General features: G+C 41.3%; 1 protein-coding gene across 2 annotated transcripts in view; it reads left to right on the forward strand.

Annotated features, from left to right (window-relative positions):
- The first annotated feature begins 5,858 nt into the window (after nt 1-5,858).
- AP1AR (adaptor related protein complex 1 associated regulatory protein) overlaps nt 5,859-13,901 on the forward strand; it is a 43,278-nt gene continuing 35,235 nt past the window's right edge. For both annotated transcript variants that reach the window (XM_003830034.7, XM_003830035.7), the window contains exon 1: nt 5,859-8,474. In XM_003830034.7, the coding sequence (XP_003830082.1) occupies nt 8,392-8,474 (83 nt within the window). In that variant the 5' untranslated portion in view covers nt 5,859-8,391. The remainder of the gene's footprint in view (nt 8,475-13,901) is intronic.

The following is a 13,901-nucleotide window of genomic DNA, read 5'->3' on the forward strand; positions in this document are numbered from 1 at the left end:
TCACCAGGAAGGTCTGTAGCTTCACTCCTCAGACTGGCGAGACTGTGAACCCGTCAGGAGGAATGAACAACTCCGGACTGGAGGAATAAACAGCTCCAGACGAGCTGCATTAAAAGCTTTAACACTCACTGCGAAGGTGTGCAGCTTCACTCCTGAAGCTAGCGAGACCACGAACCCACAAGAAGGAATAAACTTCTAACACGTCCGAACGTCAGAAGGAACAAACTCCAGACAGACCATCTTTAATAACTGTAACACTCACCGCGGGGGTCTGCAGCTTCATCTTCGAAGTCAGTGAGACCAAGAACCCACCAATGCTGGGCATACTTCCTGCCTGATGTCATAGAAAAATATTTTAGTTTTTTTAGGGTTTTTCTTGTTACCATGTGTCTTTCACACCCTTCTACATATTAGAAATTAGGAGAAATCTCTCCGTTAATTATATAATTTCAGTGTCTCTGTATTTGTTATTAGTTTTTTTTTTTTTTGCGGGGGCGGCGTGGGAGCGGGCAGAGTGTCTCGCTCTGTCGCCCACGCTGGAGTGCAGTGGCGCAATCTTGGCTCACTGCAAGCTCTGTCTCCCGGGTTCTCACCATTCTCCTGCCTCAGCCTGCTGAGTGGCTGGGACTAGAGACACCCGCCACCACACCTGGCTAATTTTTTGTATTTTTAATAGAGACAGGGTTTCGCCGTGTTAGCAGGAATGGTCTTGATCTCCTGACCTCGTGATCCTCCCTCCTCAGCCTGCCGAAGTGCGGAGGTTACAGGTGTGAGCCACCACACCCGGCCAGTTCTGTTTCATTTTAATAGCTCTTTAGTATTTCCTTGCTTTTTATGGCATCAATCATTGTAAACATGCTTATTTTATAGCGTCCATCTGATTTCTTTGCTGTATTTATTTTATAAATTGAATGGGGTTTTTTTTTCTGCTATTCCTTAATGTCTGCCAATACTCAGTCATGGCATTTTATGATTGCAGGCTCATTTTCAGTGTGGTTTTATATCTGTGGGAATCTTGTACAACCTAGATAAAAGATATGTCTACCCAGAGTAACTTTTTTGCTTTCCAAGAAATCTCAAGGACATTGCTGCCCCAAACCACTTTCTTTTTCTTTTTTTTTTTTTTTTTTTTTTTTTTTTGAGACAGAGTCTCACTCTTGTCAGGAGGCTGGAGTGCAATGGTATGATCTCAGCTCTGCCTCCCGAGTTCAAGTCATTCTCCTGCCTCTGCCTCTGCCTCTGCCTCCCAAGTGGCTGGAATTGTGGGCGCCCACCACCACACCCAGCTAGTTTTTGTATTTTTAGTAGAAATGGGGTTTCATCATGTGGGCCAGGCTGGTCTTGAACTCCTGACCTCAAGTGATCAGCATGCCTTTGCCCCCCAAAGTGCTGGGATTACAGATGTGAGTCACCGTGCCTGGCCCCAAACGACTTTTTATGTTAATTTCTGGCCTGGGGTTCCAAGACCCTAAGGTTAATGTGAATTCCAACTCTTTTAACTAGAAAGAAGACAGGCCTTTTTTTCCAACTCAGATCACACCCATAGTAATAAACTTTCCCCCAAAAGCTATTGAAAAAAAATTAAGTAGTAACAAATTTCTGTTTTCATCTCCCAGTAGACTAGGTGGCTTTTATCCGGAGTGAGATCTTCTAAGGGTTCTGGCTTTATGTATACTTCTCAGGCTCCTCCCTTTATGTGGGTCCAAGGCTTTGTCTCTTGTCCCAGGGTGGATGTTAAAACATTTGCCAGTTATGATCTATCCTCTTTGCTCTGATTTTTTATTCTAGAACTGGACTCTGCAGACACCCCTTCTCATTCATTGGCTGATTCTATGTTAGGATCTCCCAATAAAGGGTGTTGCAGGGACACTGCAAGGGTGGAAGAAGTGGCATTCTTTTTCCTCTGTTCTGTTTATATAGTGGCAAGTGGATCAGCAGGAAGGAATCCTGGCAGTGTTTATCACAGTGGCCGTAGCCCTCCTGCTTCAGTGGCTAGTGCTTCCTAGCCTACACAGGGAGTTCATGGGTAGGCAACTTCTATTATGCTCTCCCTTACCGTAGTGGCAGGCAGCATGTTTCTATGGCATCCGTAATTCTTATCAGAAACTTGAATATCTAGCTTGTAGGGCCTTCCTCTAACTTTCTAAATTCTTTCCTTGTTCACTTTTCTTCAGTTCCAGTGGTGGTTGCTACTCCCTGCAGGAGCTACATCTGTTTGACTTAGATTTTCCTTCTAGCATTAACCACCACTGACCTACTTACTGATTCTCATATTAAATTTCCCTTGTTCGAATTACTAGTGTGGTTTCCAACTAGGCAAGAGAGATCTGGAACAAACTCTGCCTAGAGGAAGGACTCCATATTAATCGTGTAACTGTTCCTATTTATCCCTCATCCCTCTCTTTGTGAAATGTGTATGTTGGGTGATCAAAGAAGGAAGCAAATTACTTAGTGTGCATTGTACTCAGTGTTACTAACTAATGAAGCTCATCTCACATACATCCATAGGCCAGAAAAAATGAGTTGCTGGTGACTGAGCCAATAGTTAAATAACTTTCCCTTTTATCTCTAAGAACATCTTTTTGTGCCTTTTTTCTTGGAAAATTACTCAAATGATCTACTTAACTAGTTATGCAAATATAAAGTAAAAGAGCATCATGAGAAATAAATTTGAGAGAAGTGATTTTAAAGAGCCAAAATACTCTGCGTGATAGTGTAAAAAGTTGTTTGCATTATATAAAGTGTTAGTTGTCTTGGACTTTTTTTGGACAAATGTTTGTTCATTAACTATTAATTTAAGCTGTGATGTGCCTGCAAAATGTTATTTATTCTTATGGAAATGTGCTCTTGTTGAAGCCATTGTTAAGTACGTGGGAGCTGAAACTAGACTTGGTGCACCAAAATTCTCACTTATAATGGAAGGAAATATGTACAAATGAATTAGGCAATGTCGAGGCTGGTTCAATTTAAACCTGAACTGGCTTATTGGTCTTTTATATGGTATTATTTAAGACTGAATAAATAAGACTTTAGGAACAATATTGATACTAGCTTGTCGTATTAAGAAGAAATTATTCCATTTGGGTTCCCAGGACAATACACACCTAATTGGTAGGGACTGAGGTCTCCCTTTAAGTCAGAGGATATTCTCACTTATAATCATCTGGGAAAGAGGCAAATCATGGGACAGACAAGGCCTGAGAGTTGGGGAATTTTTCCTCTACCTATGCCACATTTTCTTGGAGCCTGATTTCAAGTAGTGGTGTGAAGTGTGCCTGAGGACTGTTTAAGAGACAGAAATTTTAAAAGACTAGCATTTTGTATTGGATGACAGGAATGTAGCTACAAAGGAAAGTATAATATTGATGAAAATTTCCTTCGATCTGTGGATAATAACACCTACTATTTATATTTATGGTATTTTAGATAATTATAGTATAGCCTGTTTAGTACATTATAGAAATTATAACATAACTATATTATACTAAGTACTTGATAGTGCTTAATAATTTATCCTAACAACAAAGGCAAATTTTGTTTAGTGCTTAATCATTTATCCTAACAACGAAGGCAAAATTTATCTCATTATCTCCATTTTATAGTAGTCATATCTAGTACTCTGTATAAATTTTGGTAATCGAAACTATGCTCAGTGAGTTAAAAGTACGACTTTGTGTCCATATTTGGAACAATGTCGTAATGGAGAACACAGAATTCTTCCCTTTGCAGGGACCACATAACCTCCACACCACACATAACCTCCACACCAAACATAATAGTAGCAAATGATCTCAAAATGACAAAAAGTGATTAGCAGTCAATAGAGAAGAAGTTCTGAGCAGAGAAGAGATTCAGATTTGGAACCACATAATCCAGAAGACAATTAGGGGTACACTTTGCATCCTGACGGACTCCGGAGCACCTACGAGAAAAGATCTTTCCCTTCAACTTCAGAATAAAATACTTGAGAGAAGAAAATGTTGTGGGTTTTTTTTTAACTTGTATTTTAGGTTCAGGAATACATGTGCAGGTTCGTTATATAGATAAACTCATATCACAGGGATTTGTTGTGCAGATTATTTCATCACCCAGGTATTAAGCCTAGTACCCAAGAGAATTTTGAAAGGGATGGGGAAGAAGGTGAGAAGTTCTGCTACCTGTAAGCAAGTGGGATGTCTCTAGCAAGCTGACAGTAATCACTGTAGATAGTCTTTCTTTTTTGAGACAAGGTCTGGCTTGTCACCCAGGCTGGAGGGCAGTGGTTAGATCTCGGCTTATTGCAGCCTTGACTTTCTGAGCTCAAGCAATTCTCCCACCTCAGCCTCCTGAGTAGCTGAGAATACAGGCACATGCCGCCACACCTATTTTTTGTAGAGACAGGCTCTTGCCATGTTGCCAAGGCTGGTCTTGAACTCCTGGACTCAAGCCATCTGCCCACCTCAGCCTCCGAAAATTCTGGGATTACAGGCGTAAGCCACTGTGCTTGGTCCCACTGTAGATAATCGTTAAGTGTTTGTGTATCTTACTGACAAGTTAAATATTCTGCGTAGCCAACTGTCATATAAATGAACTTTTTGAAATGATGAGGTCTTGCTATGTTCCCCAGGCTGAACGCAAACTCCTGGGCTCAAACCATCCTCCTACCTCCACCTTCTGAGTAGCTGGGACTACAGTTACGTGCCACCACACCCAGCTCTAAATGAACTCTCTAGCAATGATGAATTAAACTTATAAATCTTATCAGAATACATGTGACTATGGTCGTTACTGATTTTATACCCATGTCCAAATATAAGAGTCGAGGAAGCAGTACTGAAGCATGGCAGAAGGCACAAGTCTGTCAGGAGGCCTGAGTTTTCTTCATATTATACTTTTAATTCATTGTATGACCTTGAGCAAATCATTTAATTCCTCAAAGACTACTCTTTCTCAACCATAAAATGAAGTTTATCTGCCTCTCAAACATCCATTCCAGTTACGGGTTTTTCCCCTGCTAATTCTGTTTAACTAAAAGCAGATCATCACTTAACTGAATGTTTAAAAAGTCTTAAAACTTACCATGAAGATTCTTGATGTCAAATTTGGTGAAAAATTGCACAACGATAAATTCCAATAACCTCTAAGATTAGCTTGGTAATTTATTTAATACATTTGTAGAAAAAAAATTAAGTAGCTCCCCTGAATTTAATATAATCTACCCATATTCAAGTTATCATTACTTTCGGAGACAGCCAAATGCCTAGGCAGACAAAAAGGGGTCCCCAGAAAAATCTCCCACCTGACCCACAAGTGTTTACATCAGATGCTTCTGTGCAGATGAGGGAACCTGCCCAGTGCCTTGTGTGAACATGCCCATATGCGCACTGGGGGAATGGGGTGGAACCAGGGCAGGGGAAGGAGGCTGGCCTCTTCAGTTCCTATGTGGTGGCTTGGGATTCAATCTGTGAGGTGCCTTTTCAGTCCCTGTGCAGTAGCCTGGGATTCAGTCTATGAGGTGGGGGCCTGATAACAGGACTCTATCTCGCTTTGGTGAGTTTTTTCTCTTTTTCCTTTTGCCCAATAAAATCCTGCTCTACTCACCCTTCAATGTGTCCACGTGTCTAAGTTTTCCTTGTCATGTGACAAGAACCTGGTTTTAGCTGAACTGCGGGGCAAAATTCTGCATTTCTAAATGCTTGCATTTGTGATCAAACTTTAATTGAACTGGTTATCAATCTTTCCTACTGAAGGGTCAGATTTAAACATTTTTTTCTGATTACAGAAGTATTAAATAATAATTGTCAAAATTGAGAAAATAGAGAAGAGAAATAAAGCTCCCAACATTCACAGTCTTGAAATAATTACTGTTAGCATTTTGATATTTACCATCCAGCCTTTATTTTCAAGAAACACGTGTAAGAAAGAATGTAAGAATGTATATGTTTTGTTTTAAACATCATTTGGAACATACATATAATTTTCTATCCTGATTTTTCACACATTATTCAGCAAGCATTTTTCCATATTATTGTTTTAAAAAATATATTTATTATGCCTATATAACAAGAATACACCAGCAAATTTAATCATCCTTCAATTTTTGAGCATTTAGTTTGTTTCTGGCTCTTGGTATTTCCGAATAATTTCTCAGAATGAGTTTCATTATCTGCAGCAGTTTAGAATAGTACCATTTCATTGTATCCTTGCAAATACTGAATATTTCTAACTGTAAAGCTTTGTTAACTTGACAAGTGAATCAATACAAATGACTAAAACATGCATTTTAATTTGCATTATTTTGCTTAGTGAAGTTTTTAAATGTCTTATTCATTTGTATTGCTTCTGAGGATCATTCATATCCTTAACTGAGAGACCAGATTTACTATAAAAAAGTTATTTTTAAGTGAGATTTAGTTTTAATAAAGGTTTATAGAATGCCTATAGGAAGTGCTCTGTCAAGACTATAGCTGTATTTTTTTAATCAAACTTTTTATATTGAGACAATTGTGTCACATGCAGTTTTAAGAAATAATATACAGATGACCGTGTATATCTTTAATCTAGTTTCCCCCAGTGGTGACATGTTACAAAACTATTCCAATATCACAACCAGAATACTGACATTAATATAGACAAGATGCAGGATTTCCATTCCCTGACCCATGGCAATCAATTATTCTGTTGTCCACTTACATAAATTTATCAATTCTGAGATGTTACATAATGGAATTACACAGTATATAAGCATTTGAGATTGGCTTTTTCTTTAACCATAATTTCCTACAGATTCATTTCAGGGTGTGTTCATCAATACTGTGTTCCTATTTGTTACTAAATATTCCATAGGATAGATGTACCAGTTTCTGTAAACATTTATAGTTGAATTTTAATGACTATTTCATTAATACATTTGTCTAATTTCAGGGGTTGGAAGGAGAAAAGAAAATGCATTCACTAGGAAGTCATTCGGTCATCCCAACATTCACTGAAAGCAAACCATTGGGACAAATGTTATCCTATGCTTCTGATTACAAAACAACTAAAACCCAAATAAAATAAACATTAGTAAGTAGCAGTGCTAAGATTGAAACCAGATACGTATTTAAAGAAGCAAGAAAATGAGTTCAGAGAACATTTTATCATCAATAAAAACTTTCTAACATGTAACAATTTTTCTAGGTTTAATTAAACAGGCTAAAAACTTGATGTGTCCAGTCCATGAGAGCATCCTCCTATCCACTGGATTAGGTGTCTACTAAACCACATCTTATATCTATTGTGAGGCCAACTGTCTTGAGGCCAAATAAGACGCGAATTATATGGTAGCACTTGAGAGGGCTGCGGACACATTAGAGCAGCTTTCTCTTCCCATCTACAGCAGTTCTGGGCAGCATGCTTGGAATGGCAACGCTGGCGTCCCCGAAAAACCCCAGCCCTCTTGCCAATTTCCTCTGAACCCCAACTACCCAACCCAAAATTATGTGAAGATCTGATTTTCAAACAAAACGAGGCCAATAATGCACCATTATTACGTTTCCCTAAAACATTAACAGTATGGAAATTAAGACACAAACCAGAGACCGGAAAAAAATCTTGGTGCGTTCAAAGTAACTTCAATCAGTTCCCGACTCTATTTTCCGCTTATGGTGCAATATTAACAAAAACTAAGCACACCGTGCAGAGAAACGCCCCTTCGCACTTATGACTTCCGGCCTGGGACTCTGGCTCCTCACACGCCTTTGATACAAAGTTCGAAGGCTGAGCCTTAACCATGCCACGCCCAGCGTGCTCCGGACGAGGATGCCCGAAACTGCAATGAGAGAGGGAAATTTCCTAGTCAGGTCAAGGTCCAACAAAACAAACGTCCGCACGCAGGAATTGAACCGTCTCGCAGGCAGAGGCGGCTGAACCAGGAGCGAGCGGAAGTGACGCACAGGCCGGTCGCCGGAGAAGGCGGGGCACCGAGGTAGCGCGCCCAATTGGGGCGCGGGAGAGGCCGGGGGTGTGGCAGCGTTGGCGGCCAGCAGGGGCCTGGGCGCGCTGGGGGCGGGGCCAGGGTGCTCGGCTCGCGGGGACTGGCCTCCTTCGGCAGCTGGAGGCGGTCACTCACGCTGGGCTAGGAGCTGAGGCGAGAAGGGCCATGCGGACGGCGAGGGAGTCCAGAGCCTTGAGCCCGGTGCTCCTCCCTCGCGCAGCGGTGGCTCTGCGGCCGCTGGAGTAAACACTGCCTTTGTTCCCTAGCGCCTCGTCTTTCGTCGCCCCGTCCCCTCACGCCGCCGGGCTCTGGCCGGCCCGCCCTCGGTCCTTGAACCCCATTTCGGCTCGTGCCGTGCGGATGCGGCTGCCGGGCCTGGGTTTGGGCATTGAGCGGGAGGAGGAGGAGGAGCGGCGGCGGCGCCTGGGCGGCATGCGATGGGGAACTGCTGCTGGACGCAGTGCTTCGGACTGCTTCGCAAGGAAGCGGGGCGGCTGCAGCGAGTAGGCGGCGGCGGAGGGTAAGCCCGCTGGGGGAGGGGCCCGGCCCCCGTGGCTCCTCCTCTTCGGCCCCCGGCGGGGAATCCCTTTCACCGTCCCCCGGCGGCTGGAGGTGGCGGTCGAGAGCCCTGCTACGCTCACTGCTTAGCAGACGTCAGACTGGTGGTCGTCTTGGAGGCCCAGTCTGGGGTCCGGTCTTGGGGCCTCCTCGGAAAGAGATAGAAGAGGGGGCGGGGTGTCCCTCCTGCCAGGGCGCCCTGTCACGCGGGGAAGGAGTCACGGGAGACATCATCTCCAGGAAACAAGGGGTAGCCTCGCGCTAATGGGCTGTAGGACCGGCTCCACGGCAACCTGGACACACCCTGCGCTGAGCTTAGGTTTAACGCCAAAGCTAGTATCCCTGTATCTGACCCTCTCTTTAGCCCTGGCAGAGCAGGTGGGATCTGGCTCCGGAGTTAATGCCTCAGATTGATTTTAAGTAGAAGTCATTTGGATGCTGGAGTAAAATAAGGTTCCAGATACTGATGAACTCTGGTAGCTACAAAGACTTGCTGAATTGCAGAGTTCCCAATGGGCATTCAGATTCTTGGTGCTCATAACTACAGGGACAATGTGTAATTTTTTCGTATTAAGTTTTTGAAATTTCGAGAGGAATTCCTTGCCCTGATTGCTACTCAAACGTCCTGTAACATTAGGTAAATTGCAGTCCTTCTGAACTTCACTTCTCTTGAGTAAACCTGGGATATTGCTTAGGTTTTGTATATGCACCATCCACAGAATAGTAATTTCATAATTCCGTTTTTGTGTTTTTTTATTTCATATATGTTGAAAAAATTAGAGCAAATTCCTTTGGGGTTGGCTTTGTTGTTATTAAATGTCCCTCCGGAATTCAAACCTAGAATTGAAAATCTGAACCAAGCCAGTTTGTGGAAGGACTAAGACTGTTTTGTACTTTTTGAAACAGATTGCTAATTTTTCATAATCTGTCCCATTTAACTAACATTATTGGGTAATAAGATGTTCAACATAAATAAATTGCAGTAAATGATCATAATTTGAATCTTTGGTAATGGAGATCTTATAAAATATAGGATTCTCATTCATTAATTAGGCATTGTGTCACCTCTCTGATACAAAATAGCTAAGGTTTTACACTAAGTATCCCTAGAATGGAAGGGCAAGGATTTGCAGTTTGTGCCTAGTGTAATATTTCGATTTCCCTAATTTGTGAGTTCTTACTCTTGAGTGGGACATGACAGTTGTTTTATCTTGTCATCCAGGATCATCTGGTTTAAGTATTTATAATTTTTGTGTGTGAATGAAACTTACAAGGTCAAGCTGCTTAAGTAGGCTTGCCCAAGAACTAGATACCACACAATCTTTGGCTTTTACTATTATTTGTAGTTGTGTTACAGGGCGTTAAATTCTAACTCTAAGAAAGTTGGTTGGTGAGGGAGCAGTACTTACATTCTAAATGGATAAGCAAAAAACTTTATATTTGACTTTGGACTACATGATGTGTCTGTGGACTTTAGTTTTGTTTTTTTCATGTGGTCTCCGTAGAGTACAGCATTAAAATTGTAGGTTCTACTCCCTCAGCTCGTGAGCTTGGCAGCACAGGGAGGTGGCAGGAGGAAATCCATGAATCAGCGTGAGTGTTAGTTGTCTGTAGATATGCCATAAAAACATAAGCAGGTGGAGTATTTCTTTTTTTTTTTTTTTTGAGACGGAGTCTCGCTCTGTCGCCCAGGCTGGAGTGCAGTGGCGCGCGATCTCGGCTCACTGCAACCTTCGCCTCCCGGGTTCACGCCATTCTCCTGCCTCAGCCTCCTGAGTAGCTGGGACTGCAGGCGCCCGCCCCCATGCCCGGCTAATTTTTTTGTATTTTTAGTAGAGACCGGGTTTCACCCTGTTAGCCAGAATGGTCTTGATCTCCTGACCTCATGATCCGCCAGCATTGGCCTCCCAAAGTGCTGGGATTACAGGCATGAGCCACCGCGCCCGGCCAGCAGGTTGAGTATTTCTTATCTGAAATACTTGCTTTGGAGTTCAGATTTTTATTCAGATTTTGGAATATATGCATTATATATTGGTGTAGTATCTGAAAATCTGAAATCCAGAATTCTCCAATGAACATTTCCTTTGAGTAACATGTTGGCACTCAAAAAGTTTCAGATTTTGAAACATTTCAGATTTTGGGTTTTGCGGTTAGGTATACTCAACTTGTGGTTGGATTTTTACTGTTTGTGGGCAAAGCTCTTTGAACAAGTCCTGTGGAGGCAGTGAGAGTTTATAGGTTGTGGACACTGTCATCTAAAATTATATAATGGTGATATTGATCCTATTACTTTAAGTCTATAAACAGGATTTGACGGTTCCCTTACTTGAATTTTCTGATTAACTTATTGTTTAACATCAATTTTAATACTGTTGTAGCAGCTTCCAGTAAGCATGTAGAGACAGATGGATATAGTTACTTGTGCAGTAAGGTTAAACTCTTATTTTAGTTGTTTTTTTTTTTATCAACTGTTTTGATTTTCTTTCAAGTATAGGTCTGGATAGTTAGTAGTTCTTCTAAAGGTGAAAAAGTTGAGGAATAATCACAAAAACTTGATTTGATCCTATATGTCTTTGTAGTGACCACAAAAGAAGAGGGTGTCCTCAACTTTTTTAGCTTGATTTAAGCTAGACTTCACAGGGAAGCCTTATGATCTAAGGCCTGGTTTCTGAGTCTTGCAGATTGACATACCCCTGAGAAATCTCAAAATCAGATCACTCGTTTTTTTACTATTTTAATCTCAAAACCAGAATTACCACTTTTTCCAGTTTATAAAATACTAGGGAATTCTAGTATTGTATATTCTAGGATATCTGTTTCACCAGTCAAAATATCAATATCAGTGTTGAGGTATGTTGGAAACCCTACTACTAATGAAGTCATTTGGTGATTAAAGCAGAGAGAATTAAATATCTTTAAGGAATAAAACTTAGGCATCCTAATGAGTCATACTTCTTCACTGGAGTTTTGCCCGCCAACACTTTCTACAGGGCTCCATCTGCTGGTCAGTTCTCCTGTTTCTCTGAGCAGGCCTTTGTATAGACTTAGTTTTTTCTTTCTCAGATAGAAGACCCAATTAAGTTTTGTTGTGTTGTATTTAATTCATATTTCTATATTACTGTATAATTCCACATAGTGATTCCGCTTAAGATAAACTAGTTTTTATAGAAAGGTAAACCATATTTTGTATCCTCATCAATATGTAACATTTGTTGGCCTTTTTGGCTCCAGCAGCCAAGTTGCTTTCAGGCAATAGTTTACAGTGATTTGCTTTTCCATTCCTAGTAAAAATGATTTTAATAATAACTGACAACATTCCGTTACTTCCTATGTGCCAGGCACTGTTCTAAGTACTTTATATTATCTCACTTATTCCTCCCCGCAATCCTGTGAGGCAAGTAAGTATATATATTATATATATTATAGGTTGAAAACTGAAACTTAGAAAGTTGAACTTTCCCAAGATAGCAGAGCTGGGATTGCAACCCAGGTCCCTCTGAATTCAGAGTTCTTATCCTTAACCACCACAAATAGTTCATGGCACTTTATTCTATAGGTAAACATTTGGTTGCTATCTCTCTCATTGCAGTATCTTGAACGTTGTCACCAGAAGAACTTATGAATATACCTGAACAACTTGACTCTTTATTCTGTGTACTAAGCTGTCTTTTTCTTGAAACTATTCACTTGACTTCCACAATATCACCTTTATCTTATTTTCCTGTTTCTCTCCTAGCTATTCTTACTCTGTCTATTAAATGTGGAGATTTTCTTGTCTTCTCTTTTTTAATTTCCTTCATATGTGTATTACCTGCCCCTGAAGAAATTTTACCCATTCCTATGATTTCAACCACCACTACTTCCAAATCTCATCTTCTGCTTGTAGATCTTTTCAGTTGTCTACCTAAGAGGCACTCTTGGATATATTCAATTAAATCTCTATATATTATTTTCAGTCTCTCCTTAAACATACTGAACCTGTTTTCTTCCTGTCTTCTGCCATAAACATTGCCTTTCAAACTGCTTAGTCAGCAGCTTCCAGACTACTCTCTCTATTGTAGCTCTCATACTTCAGCCCACCCTCCCTTCCTATCATGAGTTAGGCTTTCTAAAACCCGCATTGGATTGTTTCTTTCCTTTGCTCAGCAACTTCCATCTGCTCCCTGATTCCCATAGCTAAATTTCTAAGTCTTTTTTTTTTTTTTTTTTTTTCCCAAAAAGGAGTCTCGCTCTCTTGCCCAGGCTGAAATGCACTGGCACAATCCTGGCTCACTACAATCTCCGCCTCCTGAGTTCAAGTGATTGTCTTGCCTCAGCTCCGCAAGTAGCTGGGATTACAGGCACCCACCACCATGCCTGGCTAATTTTTGTATTTTTAATAGAGACAGGATTTCACCATGTTGGCCTGGCTAGTCTCGAATTCCTGACCTGAAACGATCTGCCCACCTCGGCTTCCCAAAGTGCTAGAATTACAAGCACGAGCCACTGCGCCCGGCCCTAAATTTCAAAGTCTTTTTTCCTTCTGTGACAGCATGATGAATTACATGGCATTCAAATGTATGGCATACTGTCCCTTTGTATACTCAGGATGATATTTAGCTCTATATTTGGGTTTCTATAATCTCTTTGTCAAAAAATGTCAGGATACAAATCAGTGAGAAAAACATTAAAAGAATAACATTAAAGCTATTCTAATTTCAAAAAACGTGTCATTCATAAATCTTAGCATTTTAACTTTTTGATAACTTACTATCCTCCCAACTACTAGTTTAAACTTTGGACAAAGCAATGTAACCTTAACCTGTTTTTACCAGTGTTATTCTCTCCCATCCTCTCACTTACCACTTTTAATATCCTATATACCAGATGGACTGTGCTTGTTCTTGTTTTCCTAAAATACAGTGTTTTCTCTTTTTTTCCCCAAGACGGAATCTTGCCCTGTTGCCCAAGCTGGAGTGCAGTGGTGTGATCTTGCTCACCGCAACCTCCGCCTCCCAGGTTCAAGCAATTCTCCTGCCTCAGCATCCCGAGTAGCTGGGATTACAGGTGCGTGCCACCACACCTGGCTAATTTTTGTATTTTTTAGTAGAAATGGGGTTTCGCCATGTTGGCCAGGCTGGTCTCAAACTCCTGACCTCGTGATCCCCCCGTCTCGGCCTCCTAAAGTGCTGGGATTACAGGCGTGAGCCACTGCACCTGGCCAAATACAGTGTTTTCTAACCCTGTGCCTTTGTGGGTGATATTTATTTTCTTTTTTATTTTTATTTTTATTTTTTTTGAGACGAGGTCTCACTCTGTCACCCAGGCTGGAGTGCAGTGGTGTGATCTAGGCTTATTAAAACCTCCACCTCCCGGGCTCAAGCAATTCTACCTCAGCCTCCCAAGTAGC

The sequence above is a fragment of the Pan paniscus genome, chromosome 3 (assembly GCF_029289425.2).
Source record: "Pan paniscus chromosome 3, NHGRI_mPanPan1-v2.0_pri, whole genome shotgun sequence".
Taxonomy (NCBI): domain Eukaryota; kingdom Metazoa; phylum Chordata; class Mammalia; order Primates; family Hominidae; genus Pan; species Pan paniscus.